Below are 17,832 nucleotides of genomic sequence, written 5' to 3' on the forward strand. Positions count from 1 at the left end.
CATTTCCTGTTTCTGTTCTCTTTCTTTGGGGAGGTATAATACGAGGCTTCTAGCTCATTTCCTGTTTCTGTTCTCTTTATTCACTCAGCCAAGTCCTTCATCCTCCAGCCTGAGCTCCACCCACTCAGCCCCCTCCCAGATGATGAACTCCACCCCCAACAGCATCAGAGGTAGGTTATACACAGTGGAGGCTAGCCTAGTAAATAGTTCATTGACTAGTTTTTCTGCTGGTCAGGGAAAGATTTCTGGCCCTTTGGATGACGATGACACAATGTTTATCACTGAATCCACTTAGGAGTTGCTCTCTAAACCCACTAGCACTTTCACTCAGCCCTTGGGTTTGACCTGGCCATGAGCAAATGAAGAAAAACTCTGGGCCCTAGCAATGAGCATCGAAACTGAGACGTTCCTGTCTCTGTTAGTGTTCATGTCTAGTCTTGATGCTCTGTTCTCCTGTGTGTCCCCTCCCCCCTGCGGTAGGCTCCCCGTCGCTGCCGGACAAATACCGGCACAACCGTGAGATGTTGATGCTGCTGCCTCCTCACCGTGAGAGACCCAGCTCCGCCATGTACCCCAACATCACTGAGAACGGACAGGCACAGGTACCGTAGACCAACCAACCATTTCCTCTCTTCTTCTTCTATCACAATCTCGTCTCATTATAGGAGTGCTGATCTAGGATAACTTTGACCTTTTAAAGATCATAATGAATAAGATCCAGTGGACAGAGGGACCTGATCCTAGATCAGCACCCTTTGAGATACTTTGTGGATATGGACCCTGATCCTTTTAGTGTAATGTTATGATGTACTGCCCGGTGCAGCCGGAGGAGGAAGGGCCTCCCCTCTGAGCCTGGTTCCTCTCTAGGTTTCTTCCTTCTAGGTAGAATTACCTGGCCTCTTTGCCTTTTGCTTTAGGCCAGGTTACTGTACAAGCACTTTGTGACTGCTGATGTAAAAAGTCTTTATAAATACATGTGTTGATAGATTTATTGGTTGACTGATATGTCTTTTCTGTTTCTCCAGCCAACAAACTTCCAGCGAGCGTTGTTCCACCAGGTGATTGGTCCATGCAAGCCCTGCAGCGACCCCAACCTGTCTGTGGCAGAGAAAGGTACTGTAGACGTGTCTATTATCTCAGTATGATGCCTATCAGTCTGTTTAAGTCTGTTATAGTCTGTTATAGTCTCCTATAGTTTGTTATAGTCTGTTATAGTCTCCTACAGTCTGTTATAGTCTCCTAAAGTATCCTATAGTCTGTTATAGACTGTTATAGTCTCCTATAGTCTGTTATAGTTTGTTATAGTCTGTTATAGTCTCCTACAGTCTGTTATAGTCTCCTATAGTCTGTTATAGTCTGTTATAGTCTGTTATAGTCTGTTATAGTCTCCTATAGTCTGTTATAGTCTGTTATAGTCTGTTATTGTCTGTTATAGTCTGTTATAGTCTCCTAAAGTCTCCTATAGTCTGTTATAGTCTCCTAAAGTATCCTATAGTCTGTTATAGTCTGTAATAGTCTCTAAAAGTCTCCTATAGTCTGTTATATTCTATAATAGTCTATAATAGTCTCCTATAGTATGTTATAGTCTGTTATAGTCTCTAATAGTCTCCTATAGTCTCCTATTGTCTTTTATAGTCTGTTTCAGTCTGTTATAGTCTCCTATAGTCTGTTATAGTCTCCTATAGTCTGTTATAGTCTCCTATAGTCTGTTATAGACTCCTATAGTCTGTTATATACTTGTATAGTCTGTTATAGTCTCCTATAGTCTGTTATAGACTCATATAGTCTGTTATAGTCTCCTATAGTCTGTTATAGTCTCCTATAGTCTGTTATAGTCTGTTATAGTCTCCTATAGTCTGTTATAGTCTGTTATAGTCTCCTGTAGTCTGTTATAGTCTCCTAAAGTCTCCTAAAGTATGTTCTAGTCTATTATAGTTTGTTTCAGTCTGTTATAGTCTGTTATAGTCTGTTATAGTCTGTTATAGTCTGTTTCAGTCTGTTATAGTCCGTTATAGCCCGTTATAGTCTGTTATAGTCTCCTATAGTCTCCTATAGTCTGTTATAGTCTGTTATAGTCTGTTATAGTCTGTTATAGTCTGTTATATTCTCCTATAGTCTCCTATAGTCTGTTATAGTCTCCTATAGTCTGTTATAGTCTGTTATAGTCTCCTATAGTCTGTTATAGTCTGTTATAGTCTCCTATAGTCTGTTATAGTCTCCTATAGTCTGTTATAGTCTGTTATAGTCTGTTATGGTCTGTTATAGTCTGTTATAGTCTCCTATAGTCTGTTATAGTCTGTTATAGTTTGTTTCAGTCTGTTATAGTCTGTTATAGTCTGTTATAGTCTGTTATAGTCTGTTTCAGTCTGTTATAGTCCGTTATAGCCCGTTATAGTCTGTTATAGTCTCCTATAGTCTCCTATAGTCTGTTATAGTCTGTTATAGTCTGTTATAGTCTGTTATAGTCTGTTATATTCTCCTATAGTCTCCTATAGTCTGTTATAGTCTCCTATAGTCTGTTATAGTCTGTTATAGTCTCCTATAGTCTGTTATAGTCTGCTATAGTCTCCTATAGTCTGTTATAGTCTCCTATAGTCTGTTATAGTCTGTTATAGTCTGTTATGGTCTGTTATAGTCTGTTATAGTCTCCTATAGTCTGTTATAGTCTGTTATAGTCTCCTATAGTCTCCTATAGTCTGTTATAGTCTGTTATAGTCTCATATAGTATGTTATAGTCTGTTATGGTCTGTTATGGTCTGTTATAGTCTCCTATAGTCTGTTATAGTCTGTTATAGTCTGTTATAGTCTGTTATAGTCTCCTATTATCTGTTATAGTCTCCTATTATCTGTTATAGTCTGTTATAGTCTGTTATAGTCTGTTATAGTCTGTTATAGTCTGTTATAGTCTGTTATAGTCTGTTATAGTCTGTTTCAGTCTGTTATAGTCCGTTATAGCCCGTTATAGTCTGTTATAGTCTCCTATAGTCTCCTATAGTCTGTTATAGTCTGTTATAGTCTGTTATAGTCTGTTATAGTCTGTTATATTCTCCTATAGTCTCCTATAGTCTGTTATAGTCTCCTATAGTCTGTTATAGTCTGCTATAGTCTGTTATGGTCTGTTATAGTCTGTTATAGTCTCCTATAGTCTGTTATAGTCTGTTATAGTCTCCTATAGTCTCCTATAGTCTGTTATAGTCTGTTATAGTCTCATATAGTATGTTATAGTCTGTTATGGTCTGTTATGGTCTGTTATAGTCTCCTATAGTCTGTTATAGTCTGTTATAGTCTCCTATTATCTGTTATAGTCTCCTATTATCTGTTATAGTCTGTTATAGTCTGTTATAGTCTGTTATAGTCTGTTATAGTCTGTTATAGTCTGTTATAGTCTGTTATAGTCTCCTATTATCTGTTATAGTCTGTTATAGTCTGTTATAGTCTGTTATATTCTCCTATAGTCTCCTATAGTCTGTTATAGTCTCCTATAGTCTGTTATAGTCTGTTATAGTCTCCTATAGTCTGTTATAGTCTGTTATAGTCTGTTATAGTCTGTTATAGTCTCCTAGAGTCTGTTATAGTCTGTTATAGTCTGTTATAGTCTGTTATAGTATGTTATAGTCTCCTATAGCCCGTTATAGTCTGTTATAGTCTCCTATAGTCTGTTATAGTCTGTTATAGTCTCCTATAGTCTGTTATAGTCTCCTATAGTCTCCTATAGTCTGTTATAGTCTGTTGTAGTCTCCTATAGTCTGTTATAGTCTGCTATAGTCTCCTATAGTCTGTTATAGTCTGTTATAGTCTGTTATAGTCTGTTATAGTCTGTTATAGTATGTTATAGTCTCCTATAGTCTGTTATAGTCTGTTATAGTCTGTTATAGTCTGTAATAGTCTCCTATAGTCTGTTATAGTCTGTTATAGTCTCCTATAGTCTGTTATAGTCTGTTATAGTCTCCTATAGTCTGTTATAGTCTGTTATAGTCTGTTATAGTCTGTTATAGTCTCCTATAGTCTGTTATAGTCTCCTGTAGTCTCCTATAGTCTCCTATATTCTGTTATAGTCTGTTATAGTCTGTTATAGTCTGTAATAGTCTGTAATAGTCTGTTATAGTCTCCTATAGTCTGTTATAGTATCCTATAGTCTGTTATAGTCTCATATAGTCTCCTATAGTCTGTTATAGTCTGTTATAGTCTCCTATAGTCTGTTATAGTATCCTATAGTCTGTTATAGTCTCCTATAGTCTCCTATAGTCTTTTATAGTCTGTTATAGTCTCCTATAGTCTGTTATAGTCTGTTATAGTCTCCTATTTTTTATTTATTTTATTTTTATAGTCTGTTATAGTCTGTTATAGTCTGTTATAGTCTGTTATAGTCTGTTATAGTCTCCTAGAGTCTGTTAGAGTCTGTTATAGTCTGTTATAGTCTGTTATAGTATTTTATAGTCTCCTATAGCCCGTTATAGTCTGTTATAGTCTCCTATAGTCTGTTATAGTCTGTTATAGTCTGTTATAGTCTCCTATAGTCTGTTATAGTCTCCTATAGTCTCCTATAGTCTGTTATAGTCTGTTGTAGTCTCCTATAGTCTGTTATAGTCTGTTATAGTCTCCTATAGTCTGTTATAGTCTGTTATAGCCTGTTATAGTCTGTTATAGTCTGTTATAGTCTGTTATAGTCTGTTATAGTATGTTATAGTCTCCTATAGTCTGTTATAGTCTGTTATAGTCTGTTATAGTCTGTAATAGTCTCCTATAGTCTATTATAGTCTGTTATAGTCTCCTATAGTCTGTTATAGTCTTTTATAGTCTCCTATAGTCTGTTATAGTCTGTTATAGTCTGTTATAGTCTGTTATAGTCTCCTATAGTATGTTATAGTCTCCTGTAGTCTCCTGTAGTCTCCTATAGTCTCCTATAGTCTGTTATAGTCTGTTATAGTCTGTAATAGTCTGTTATAGTCTCCTATAGTCTGTTATAGTCTCCTATAGTCTGTTATAGTCTCATATAGTCTCCTATAGTCTGTTATAGTCTGTTATAGTCTCCTATAGTCTCCTATAGTCTGTTATAGTCTCCTATAGTATGTTATAGTCTGTAATAGTCTGTTATAGTCTCCTATATTCTGTTATAGTCTCCTATAGTCTCCTATAGTCTGTTATAGTCTGTTATAGTCTGTTATAGTCTGTTATAGTCTGTTATAGTCTCCTATAGTCTGTTATAGTCTGTTATAGTCTCCTATAGTCTGTTATAGTCTGTTATAGTCTGTTATAGTCTGTTATAGTCTCCTATAGTCTGTTATAGTCTCCTATAGTCTGTTATAGTCTGTTATAGTCTCCTATAGTCTGTTATAGTCTCCTATAGTCTGTTATAGTCTCCTATAGTCTGTTATAGTCTGTTATAGTCTGTTATAGTCTGTAATAGTCTCCTATAGTCTGTTATAGTCTGTTATAGTCTGTTATAGTCTCCTATAGTCTGTTATAGTCTCTTATAGTCTGTTATAGTCTCCTATAGTCTGTTATAGTCTCCTATAGTCTGTTATAGTCTCCTATAGTCTGTTATAGTCTGTTATAGTCTCCTATAGTCTGTAATAGTCTGTTATAGTCTCCTATAGTCTGTTATAGTCTCCTATAGTCTGTTATTGTCTCATATAGTCTCATATTGTCTGTTATTGTCTCCTATAGTCTTTTATAGTCTGTTATAGTCTGTTATAGTCTCCTATAGTCTGTAATAGTCTGTTATAGTCTCCTATAGTCTGTTATAGTCTCCTATAGTCTGTTATAGTCTGTTATAGTCTGTTATAGTCTGTTATAGTCTGTTATTTTACATTTACATTTACGTCATTTAGCAGACGCTCTTATCCAGAGCGACTTACATGTTATAGTCTCCTATAGTCTCAAACTATACTGTTCTGTAGACCCAAACTGTACTGTTCTGTAGACCCAAACTATACTGTTCTGTAGAACCAAACTATGCTGTTCTGTAGAACCAAACTATACTGGACTGCAGAACCAAACTATACTGGACTGGCTCAAATATTTTCTTTTCACATTGTCCTTTCCAGCAACTGGTGGATAGGTAACCAGACCAGCTCAGTCCAGCTTGGTTTGGCTGGACTCATTAATGGATAGGTAACCAGACCAGCTCAGTCCAGCTTGGTTTGGCTGGACTCAGTATGTTAAAAGGGTGGAAGTCTGTCCTAATTTTCCCCAATGTCTTTGTTATTTTTCAATCCCGTTGAGAACATAAGTACTCTGTTTTATCTGTTGAGTCAGTCAGCGGTCAGTCCACAGACCCTCCTAATACTTTAGCTAGTTTAGTCCACTGTCTGTAGATGTCCCACTGTGGATCATTGGTAGAGAGCTGCTCCATCTATCAACACCAGCCTGTTGCTATGACTACAGCCCTTTGGTATAAAGCCTCGGAGTTTATAGAACGTAGTAACCATCTCTTGTGCATTTCTCCTTTACTTTGTGGTACACTGATGTGTAATTGGTCGTTCCTGTAAGTCAGCATAAACCATTTGAACGATACATATTAAGCCCCCCAAATACAGTACGTTGACCGCACTAATATAACTAACATTGCTGTCTTAAATCGTGCAAAAATCAAAACAGTAATGATGATTAAGTTGATTATAATGATGATGACGACGACTACAATGACGATGATTATGATGCTGATGATGTCGATGATGATGAATCTGCCAATAATAAATGTACTATTACTTTAATTAAACATAAAACACCCTATGAATCAGAAAGCCAAATGAACTGTTGCTGGCTGAGTGTAGAATGGAGTGGAGTGGTTGTGTTAATATCTGGTGTGTAACTCTCCAGTCTTGACCACCCCCCAGCAGCTTACTGTTAGTGTGAACAGTAGAGTGGAGTATTAACATTACCTCGCTCCCCTCCAGTCCTGACCACCCCCAGCAGCTTACTGTTAGTGTGAACAGTAGAGTGGAGTATTAACATTACCTGGCTCCCCTCCAGTCCTGACCACCCCCAGCAGCTTACTGTTAGTGTGAACAGTAGAGTGGAGTATTAACATTACCTCGCTCCCCTCCAGTCCTGACCACCCCCAGCAGCTTACTGTTAGTGTGAACAGTAGAGTGGAGTATTAACATTACCTGGCTCCCCTCCAGTCCTGACCACCCCCAGCAGCTTACTGTTAGTGTGAACAGTAGAGTGGAGTATTAACATTACCTCGCTCCCCTCCAGTCTTGACCACCCCCAGCAGCTTACTGTTAGTGTGAACAGTAGAGTGGAGTATTAACATTACCTCGCTCCCCTCCAGTCCTGACCACCCCCAGCAGCTTACTGTTAGTGTGAACAGTAGAGTGGAGTATTAACATTACCTGGCTCCCCTCCAGTCCTGACCACCCCCAGCAGCTTACTGTTAGTGTGAACAGTAGAGTGGAGTATTAACATTACCTGGCTCCCCTCCAGTCCTGACCACCCCCAGCAGCTTACTGTTAGTGTGAACAGTAGAGTGGAGTATTAACATTACCTGGCTCCCCTCCAGTCCTGACCACCCCCAGCAGCTTACTGTTAGTGTGAACAGTAGAGTGGAGTATTAACATTACCTGGCTCCCCTCCAGTCCTGACCACCCCCAGCAGCTTACTGTTAGTGTGAACAGTAGAGTGGAGTATTAACATTACCTGGCTCCCCTCCAGTCCTGACCACCCCCAGCAGCTGGAGTCTGGACAGTGGTACAAGGGAGGTGTTGCCGTTCCTGTCCAGCCACGTTGGGAGTGTGATGCCCCCCCCTGTCCCTCCCCGCAGCCTGCCCCACGGTGAGTACTTTACATGAGTAACAGAGGCGGTTTTAGTGAACCACATCCCATGGTAAGGTGGCAGACGGTTCACCGAAACCTGATCTCTAACAGAATACGGTCAAGCGTTTTTTTGCATTGTGTTGTGCCTTACATTGGCATGCAAGACCCCTATAGAGAACAACAAACACGATGAATAAAGAAGGAAATGGCAAACACCACACGGCATGTCTTTATCCAACACCCCCTATATAGTTCAGCTACACTGAGGCAGAACAGTAATGTAAGGGTTGTTGAGATATTTTTCCATCACCATATATACAGAAGTATGTGGACACCCCGTCAAATTAGTGTATTTGGCTTTTTCAGCCACACCCGTTGCTGACAGGTGTATAAAAACGAGCACACAGCCATGCAATCTCCATAGACAAACATTGGCAGTAGAATGGCCTTACTGAAGAGCTCTGTGACTTTCAACGTGGCACCGTCATAGGATGCCACCTTTCCAACAAGTCAAATTTCTGCCCTGCTAGAGCTGCCCTGGTCAACTGTATGTGTTGGTATTGTGAAGTGGAAACGTCTAGGGGCAACATCAGCCGCGAAGTGGTAGGCCGCACAAGCTCACAGAACGGGACCACCGAGTGCTGAAGCGCGTAGCGCGTAAAAATCATCTGTCCTCGGTTGCAACACTCACTACCGAGTTCCAAACTGCCTCTTGAAGCAACGTCAGCACAAGAACTGTTTCGTCGGGAGCGTCGTGAAATGGGTTTCCATGGCCAAGCAGCTGCACAGATGCGCAATGTGAAGCGTCGGCTGGAGTGGTGTGAAGCGTCGGCTGGAGTGGTGTAAAGCGTCGGCTGGAGTGGTGTAAAGCGTCGGCTGGAGTGGTGTAAAGCGTCGGCTGGAGTGGTGTAAAGCGTCGGCTGGAGTGGTGTAAAGCGTCGGCTGGAGTGGTGTAAAGCGTCGGCTGGAGTGGTGTAAAGCGTCGGCTGGAGTGGTGTAAAGCGTCGGCTGGAGTGGTGTAAAGCGTCGGCTGGAGTGGTGTAAAGCGTCGGCTGGAGTGGTGTGAAGCGTCGGCTGGAGTGGTGTAAAGCGTCGGCTGGAGTGGTGTAAAGCGTCGGCTGGAGTGGTGTAAAGCTCGCCGCCATTGGACTCTGGAGCAGTGGAAACACGTTCTCTGGAGTGAAGAATCACGCTTCACCATCTGGCAAGCCGACGGATGAATCTGGGTTTGGCGGATGCAAGGAGAACGCTACCTGCCCCAGTGCATAGTGCCAACTGTAAAGTTTGGTGGAAGAGGAATAATGGTCTGGGGCAGTTTTTTATGGTTCGGGCTAGGCCCCTTAGTTCTATTGAAGGGAAATCTTAACGCTACAGCATACAATGACATTCTAGACGATTCTGTGGTTCCAACTTTGTGGCTATAGTTTGGGGAAGGCCCTTTCTTGTTTTAGCATGACATATATTGGTTCCTAACTTCCCTGAAAAGTTGCATATCGCGGGGGCTATTTGATGCTAATGCAGTACGCCACAGGATGTTTTTGTGCTGGTCAAGGGCAGTCAAGTCTGAGGAGAACCAGGGGCTATATCTGTTCTTAGTTCTGTATTTTTTGAATGGGGCATGTTTATTTAAGATTGAGAGGAAATTACTTTTAAAGAACAACCAGGCATCCTCTACAACCAGGCATGACAATGCCCCCGTGCACAAAGCGAGGTCCGTACAGAAATGGTTTGTCAAGATCGGTGTGGAAGAACTTGACCTCACTAATGCTCTTGTGGCTGAATGGAAGCAAGTCCCCGCAGCACATGTTCCAACATCTAGTGGAACGCATTCCCAGAAGAGTGGAGGCTGTTATAGCAGCACAGGGGGGAAAAAAACTCCATATTAATGCCCATGGTTTTGGAATGAGATGTTTGACGAGCAGGTGTCCACATACTTTTGGTCATGTAGTGTATTCCCATTGTTACTGATATTGGTTTGTGTGTAAGTGGTCATGTACTGTATGTGTGTGTGTGTGTGTGTGTGTGTGTATGTGATGTGATGGTAACCATAGTAATCTGTTGTAAACCATGACATGGCCTTTGTGATCAGCACTCACAGGTGCATATTGTTTCAATTCCACTGCAACTGGAATGTCTTTGTACTTCCTGAATTGAATGGAATTTAAATGGAATTGACCCCAACCCTGGTTGGAGTTGATGGTGCAGTTTGGTGGCATTTTATTGGAGTTTTATGGGAACATCTGATTCCAATAGATCTTTAAGGAATTATTCAACTTTACCTCTTTCCACCGTTGATCTCAGTGTAGCTCTTCTTTGTCCATGTATGTCTGTTAGAGAGAACCAGTCCTGTTTCATCCTATCCAGGGATGTATGTCTGTTAGAGAGAACCAGTCCTGTTTCATCCTATCCAGGGATGTATGTCTGTTAGAGAGAACCAGTCCTGTTTCATCCTATCCAGGGATGTATGTCTGTTAGAGAGAACCAGTCCTGTTTCATCCTATCCAGGGATGTATGTATCTGTTATAGAGAACCAGTCCTGTTTCATCCTATCCAGGGATGTATGTCTGTTAGAGAGAACCAGTCCTGTTTCATCCTATCCAGGGATGTATGTCTGTTAGAGAGAACCAGTCCTGTTTCATCCTATCCAGGGATGTATGTCTGTTAGAGAGAACCAGTCCTGTTTCATCCTATCCAGGGATGTATGTCTCTGTTATAGAGAACCAGTCCAGTTTCATCCTATCCAGGGATGTATGTCTGTTAGAGAGAACCAGTCCTGTTTCATCCTATCCAGGGATGTATGTCTCTGTTATAGAGAACCAGTCCTGTTTCATCCTATCCAGGGATGTATGTCTGTTAGAGAGAACCAGTCCTGTTTCATCCTATCCAGGGATGTATGTCTGTTAGAGAGAACCAGTCCTGTTTCATCCTATCCTTATGAGCGGCAAGTAAATTAGACAACAACGCTAATTTAGCATAATTAGTCTATTTTAACGCTATGCACAAAATAAAAAGGTGTTTACCCTCCTCCACCACAACCCTGATCCTACCTGATCCTCTCCCCTCCAACTACCCACCAACCCTGATCCTACCTGATCCTCTCCCCTCCATCTACCCACCAACCCCGATCCTACCTGATCCTCTCCCCTCCATCAACCCACCAACCCTGATCCTACCTGATCCTCTCCCCTCCATCAACCCACCAACCCTGATCCTACCTGATCCTCTCCCCTCCATCAACCCACCAACCCTGATCCTACCTGATCCTCTCCCCTCCATCAACCCACCAACCCTGATCCTACCTGATCCTCTCCCCTCCATCAACCCACCAACCCTGATCCTACCTGATCCTCTCCATCTACCCACCAACCCTGATCCTACCTGATCCTCTCCCCTCCATCAACCCACCAACCCTGAGCCTACCTGATCCTCTCCCCTCCATCAACCCACCAACCCTGATCCTACCTGATCCTCTCCCCTCCATCTACCCACCAACCCTGATCCTACCTGATCCTCTCCCCTCCATCAACCCACCAACCCTGAGCCTACCTGACCCTCTCAAGTGGACTGTTCTGTAGCCTAGTGCAGAGGCCTGTTTATCCTTCTCCAGATCTTTCTTTCTTTCTCTACTCCACCCCTTCTCACTTTCTTTCTTTCTCTTTTTCTCTCTCTCTCTCATTCTTTCTCTCTTTCTCTCTATGTCTCTACACCACCCCTTTCTCTCTCTCTCTGGTTTAGTTCTGTATATTTCCAACCAACCAATCCGTTGTTCTGTCCTACTGTGTCTCCCTCTGTAGGACACTTCTCCATGCACTTTGATGCTTTCCACCACCAGATCAGCGACCTCCCTCCAGCTCTCCCTGCGCGCTCCTCTTTACGAAAGGTACCCTCCCTGGCCTAGAGTAGCCTACCGTCCTGACCTGTTCAGACCTGGGTTCAAGTACTATATGAAATCTTTCAAATACTTTGAGGATTTGCTTTAGCCTGACTGAAGTTTGAGATTGCAGATGTTTGCATTTTTGGTCTCTTATTTATGTACTTGCAAAAGTATTCATCCCCCTTGACGTTTTTCCTGTTTTGTTGCATTACAACCTGTAATTTAAATTGATTTTTATTTGGATTTAATGTAATGGACATACACAAAATAGTCCAAATTGGTGAAGTTAAATGAAAAAAAATACTTGTTTCAGAACAGCGCAAACTGGCTCTAACCAGAATAGAAAGAGGAGTGGGAGGCCCCGGTGCACAACTGAGCAAGAGGACAATTACATTAGAGTGTCTAGTTTGAGAAACAGACACCTCACAGGTCCTCAACTGGCAGCTTCATTAAATAGTACCCGCAAAACACCAGCCTCAACGTCAACAGTGAAGAGGCGACTCCGGGATGCTGACCTTCTAGGCAGAGTTGCAAAGAAAAAGCCATGTCTCAGACTGGCCAATAAAAATAAAAGATTAAGATGGGCAAAAGAACACAGACACTGGACAGAGGAAGATTGGAAAAAAGTGTTATGGACAGACGAATCGAAGTTTGAGGTGTTCGGATCACAAAGAAGAACATTTGTGAAACGTAGACCAAATGAAAAGATGCTGGAGGAATGCTTGATGCCATCTGTCAAGCATGGTGGAGGCAATGTGATGGTCTGGGGGTGCTTTGGTGGTGGTAGAGTGGGAGATTTGTACAGGGTAAAAGGGATCTTGAAGGAAGGCAATCACTCCATTTTGCAATGCTGTGCCATACCCTGTGGATGGCGCTTGATTGGAGCCAATTTCCTCCTACAACAGGACAATGACCCAAAGCACAGCTCCAAACTATGCAATAACTATTTAGGGAAGAAGCAGTCAGCTGGTATTCTGTCTATAATGGAGTGGCCTGCACAGTCAACGGATCTCAACCCTATTGAGCTGTTGTGGGAGCAGCTTGACCGTATGGTACGTAAGAAGTGCCCATCAAGCCATTTACAAGGCTGTAATTGCTGCAAATGGAGGATTATTTGACGAAAGCAAAGTTTGAAGGACACAATTATTATTTCTATTAAAAATCATTATTTCTAACCTTGTCAATGACCACATTTCCTATTCAAACTCATTTAATGTATGTTTTCATGGAAAACAAGGAAATTGCTAAGTGACCCCAAACTTTTGAACGGTAGTATATGGAAGAAGGTTCTCTGGTCAGATGAGACTAAAATCTAGCTTTTTGGCCATCAAGGAAAACGCTATGTCTGGCGCAAACCCAACACCTCTCATCACCCCGAGAACACCATTCCCACAGTGAAGCATGGTGGTGGCAGCAATTTTTCATTGGCAGGGACTGGGAAACTGGTCAGAATTGAAGGAATGATGGATGGCGCTAAATAGAGGGAGATTCTTGAGGGAAACCTGTTTCAGTCTTCCAGAGATTTGAGACTGGGACGGGACAATCCTTCCAGCAGGACAATGACCCTAAGCATACTGCTAAAGCAACACTCGAGTGGTTTAAGGGGAAACATTTAAATGTCTTGGAATGGCCTAGTCAAAGCCCAGACCTCAATCCAATTGAGAATCTGTGGTATGACTTAAAGATTGCTGTACACCAGTGGAACCCATCCAACTTGAAGGAGCTGGAGCAGTTTTGCCTTGAAGAATGGGCAAAAATCCCAGTGGCTAGATGTGCCAAGCTTATAGAGACATACCCCAAGATACTTGCAGCTGTAATTGCTGCAAAAGGTGGCTCTACAAAGTATTGACTTTGGGGGGGTGAATAGTTATGCACGCTCAAATTTTCTGTTTATTTGTTTTATTTCTTGTTTGTTTCACAATAAAAAATATTTTGCATATTCAAAGTGGTAGGCATGTTGTGTAAATCAAATGATACAAACCCCCCCAAAAATATATTTTAATTCCAGGTTGTAAGGCAACAAAATAGGAAAAATGCCAAGGGGGGTGAATACTTTCGCAAGCCGCTGTATTGTGGTATGGTTTTCATATCAGCCCTTGGTCTTTGAACCTGCACACTGTTTCTTTTATTAGTATTTGTTTGTATCTGTATTGTTGTCTATCACTTGTTTTCTTTGGTGCAACAAATAATAATATATACAAATAAATACGTTTTGGTTATAATCAAGCACAGATAAAGCATATTGAATTGATTTCAAATAGTATCCCAGATCTGGTCCAGTTTTGTCTGGTCTGGTCCAGTTTTGTTTGGTCTGGTCTGGTCCAATTTTGTCTGGTCTGGTCCAGTTTTGTCTGGTCTGGTCCCCCCTCTATTCCAGTCACCTGTCAGTCCTTCAGTATCAGTGAGTGAGCACTAGGCTGTAGAATATTGAATAGCTGTAGAGATACTTGTTGCTCCGTGTGTGGTTGTGTTTGTAATGGGTGACCGTGTTTTTGACACATTGGTCTTTCAGTTTGGCTGGCTTGTGTTTGCTTTATATCTGTGCTTAGTCATTTTCATCTTGTATTTACGCCTCAAACAAATGGGCATTGCAAATCAATATGTCTGTCATTTATCTAATAATCATTTATTAAGAATAACCCTTTGCCCCGTTGTTTCCCTCGACAGTCAGCCCTGCACCCTATACCTGCCTCGCCCACCAGTCCCCAGTCCCAGTCCGGCCTGGATGGCAGTAACTCTACCCTCTCCGGCAGCGCCTCCTCTGGCGTCTCCTCCCTGAGCGAGAGCAACTTCATGGGCCAGTCATGCTCCACCGAGTCCCATGGAACAACCAGACACCCAACAGACGCCCTGGACCCTGTCTCCGTCACCCCCAACATGGTGCAATCTACCTGGACCATGGACGGAGAGGACCTGGGGATGGACTCCCCCTCTGGTTCCTACCTGCCTGTCCGCTACAGTGTCTCTGAGTCAGAGGTCCTGAATGGCTCCAAGCCCCCTCCCTGTCGTAGCCACTCCTCTCCTGGAGGGGTCACCCCAGTCATCACCAATATCATGGTTCCTATCACCCCTGTCCTCCCAGAGGCCCACACCTTAAATATCCAGAACCTTCCCCACTACAACCACCAGCCCCCGCCCGCGCTGCCCCCCAAGCCCTACCTGAGAGAGGGGTGTATCCCTGAGGAGGAGGGGTGTATCCCTGCCGGGCTCGTGCCCAGGCCCATGCCACGCAAGATCTCTCAACCTCTCATCACCTCTAAGGAAGAGCAGGCCAAGGTGGCGTGGGAGCACGGTATCGCTGAGGAGTGAAGAGGAGGCCTGGGGTGTATTCAGACAGTCATGTGAAACGTTCTGAACGTTTCAGATAGAAATAGAATAGAGTTGACACACATGATTCCCCCTATTCTTTCTGACAGACAATCATATATGTTCTAGATTAAATATATATTCTATCTGAACGTTCTGTAATGTTGCGTCCTCCTGAACTGGCCCTTGGTCGAGGCATGTCTGGGGCCAGTGTTAGGCTCTGGGTTAGGGCCATATAGTTGGATAGAAGCCTCTAGTGCCCAAAAGCCTACTTTAGCATGGGCAGTGCCAATGAGGACTTTCATCTTTTTGACTTCCTATAGGTTAAGGAAGGATCACATGATTCCATCCGGGTCATCAGGAAGGATCACATGATTCCATCCGGGTCATCAGGAAGGATCACATGATTCCATCCGGGTCATCAGGAAGGATCACATGATTCCATCCGGGTCATCAGGAAGGATCACATGATTCCATCCGGGTCATCGGGAAGGATCACATGATTCCATCCGGGTCATCAGGAAGGATCACATGATTCCATCCGGGTCATCAGGAAGGATCAGTCTATGAAGTGGTAGTAGAAGAAGAAAATAGCCTCAATGGCGCTGCCCATGTTGTCACAGACACCACAATGGCACAGATACACAGATGAGACCTCTTTCCATCTCTTTGGGCATGTCTGTCTGAGGGGCCAGGGGTATAGAGGGGAATGGTAAATAAGGCAGGTAAAAATGATCTCCCCCAGCCCCAGTCCAGATCTCAAAGAGTATCCTCTCTTTGGTATTGCAGAATGCTAGCTAGCAGTGTTCTAAGCTTACAAATGCATTAAAATGCAATCTAAACGTGTTCCCCCAATGAGTGTATGAGCTGCTGTGTGTGTATAACAGAAGGGTTAGCTGACAACGTCATGAAAACGATGCCCACGCTTCAATGGGGCAGAAGTCTGTGTGTTGTTGTGATTCTGGATGGCCAGATGGCTAGAAACAATGACTAGACGCTGAGATGTGGGGAATCGTAAGTGGCTGGTTTCCAGTTAGTTTTATCTCGCTCTTGATACCATTTCTTGTTGTGAGGTGTTTTGACTGATGTGACAGTCTATGCTAATATGGCTAAAGCTCGCTAGTTAACCAACAACTATAACAATGTATTTCAAAGACAACAAGTGCTCATTGTGCAACTTTATTTATGTTTTCAATAAACATTGGAGATGAAATATACAGTGAGCTCCAAAAGTATTGGGACAGTGACACATTTTTGGTTGTTTTGGCTCTGTACTCCAGCACGATGATGTTGAAGTCCAGACTGTCATTACAACACTTTTTGTACATAGTCCCCCCATTGTAGGGGACTAAAGGTATTGGGACAAATTCACTAATGTGTATTAAAGTAGTATAATAATATAATAATAATATGCCATTTAGCAGACGCTTTTATCCAAAGCGACTTACAGTCACGCGTGCATACATTTTTGTGTATGGGTGGTCCCGGGGATCGAACCCACTACCTTGGCGTTACAAGCGCCGTGCTCTACCAGCTGAGCTACAGAGGACCCTTTGCCCCTTTGCCCCCAGTTTAGTATTTGGTCCCAGATTCGTAGCACGCAATGACTACACCAAGCTTGTGACTCTAAAAACTTGTTGGATGCATTTGCTGTTTGTTTTGGTTGTGTTTCAGATTATTTTGTGCCCAATATAAATGAATGGTAAATAATGTATCGTGTCATTTTAGAGTCACTTTTATTGTAAATAAGAATAGAATATGTTACTAAACACTTCTACATTAATGTGGATGCTGCCATGGTTACGGATAATCCTGAATGAATCGTGAATAATGATGAGTGAGAAAGTTACAGATGCACAAATACCCCCCCCCCCCCAAAAAAAAATGGTCTGTTACCCCCTCCCCTGTTATTGTAATGGTGAGAGGTTAGCATGTCTTGGGGGTATGATATAAAATGCTAACCTCCCCTGTTATTGTAATGGTGAGAGGTTAGCATGTCTTGGGGGTATGATATAAAATGCTAACCTCCCCTGTTATTGTAATGGTGAGAGGTTAGCATGTCTTGGGGGTATGATATAAAATGCTAACCTCCCCTGTTATTGTAATGGTGAGAGGTTAGCATGTCTTGGGGGTATGATATAAAATGCTAACCTCCCCTGTTATTGTAATGGTGAGAGGTTAGCATGTCTTGGGGGTATGATATAAAATGCTAACCTCCCCTGTTATTGTAATGGTGAGAGGTTAGCATGTCTTGGGGGTATGATATCTGTGCATCTGTAACTTTCTCACTGATCATAATTCACGATGCTTTCAGGATTATCTGTAACCATGGCAGCATCCACATTAATGTAGAAGTTTATAGAAACATATTATATTCCTATTTACAATAAAAGTGACTCCAAAGTGACACAATACATTATTTACCATTAATTCCTATAGGAATATGGGACCAAATATTGGACTACTTTAATACACATGTAAGTTAATTTGTCCCAATACTTTTGGTCCCCTAAAATGGGGGGGTCTATGTACAAAAAGTGCTGTACTTTGTAAACAGTTTCACCCGATATGGATGAAAATACTTTAACCTCATGGTCATTGTATCATTTCAAATCCAAAGTGCTGGAGTACAGAGCCAAAACATCAACAACAAAGGTCACTCTCCTAATACTTCTGGAGGTCACTGTAGTTTACATGTTGTCAACAATCTAAGCCAACCCTGTCTGTTTTGCCCCAAAGTTACGCACGCATCGGATTTGTTGCTAAACAACCGACCTGTGTGTGTGTGTGTGTGTGTGTGTGTGTGGTATGATGATGAGTGAAATTGGTGTTTGGTCTTTTCATTTCAGTGCTTATTCTTCCAAACTCTGACAAAAAAGTATATTGAATGT

The 17,832-nt window shown here is 42.3% G+C and overlaps 1 protein-coding gene across 1 annotated transcript in view; it reads left to right on the top strand.

Moving 5' to 3' along the window:
* Positions 1 to 14,944, top strand: part of LOC311126655 (dedicator of cytokinesis protein 3-like) — a gene marked incomplete at both ends in the record, with an annotated part of 31,838 nt that extends 16,894 nt beyond the window's left edge. The window contains 6 exons of the mRNA XM_084200647.1: positions 89 to 170; positions 481 to 602; positions 1,026 to 1,113; positions 7,660 to 7,779; positions 11,556 to 11,641; positions 14,303 to 14,944. Of these exons, the coding sequence (XP_084056773.1) occupies positions 89 to 170; positions 481 to 602; positions 1,026 to 1,113; positions 7,660 to 7,779; positions 11,556 to 11,641; positions 14,303 to 14,944 (1,140 nt within the window). The remainder of the gene's footprint in view (positions 1 to 88; positions 171 to 480; positions 603 to 1,025; positions 1,114 to 7,659; positions 7,780 to 11,555; positions 11,642 to 14,302) is intronic.
* Between the last annotated feature and the right edge of the window lie 2,888 nt (positions 14,945 to 17,832).

Source organism: Coregonus lavaretus, assembly GCF_964263955.1.
Source record: "Coregonus lavaretus genome assembly, contig: HAP1_SCAFFOLD_1945, whole genome shotgun sequence".
NCBI lineage: Eukaryota > Metazoa > Chordata > Actinopteri > Salmoniformes > Salmonidae > Coregonus > Coregonus lavaretus.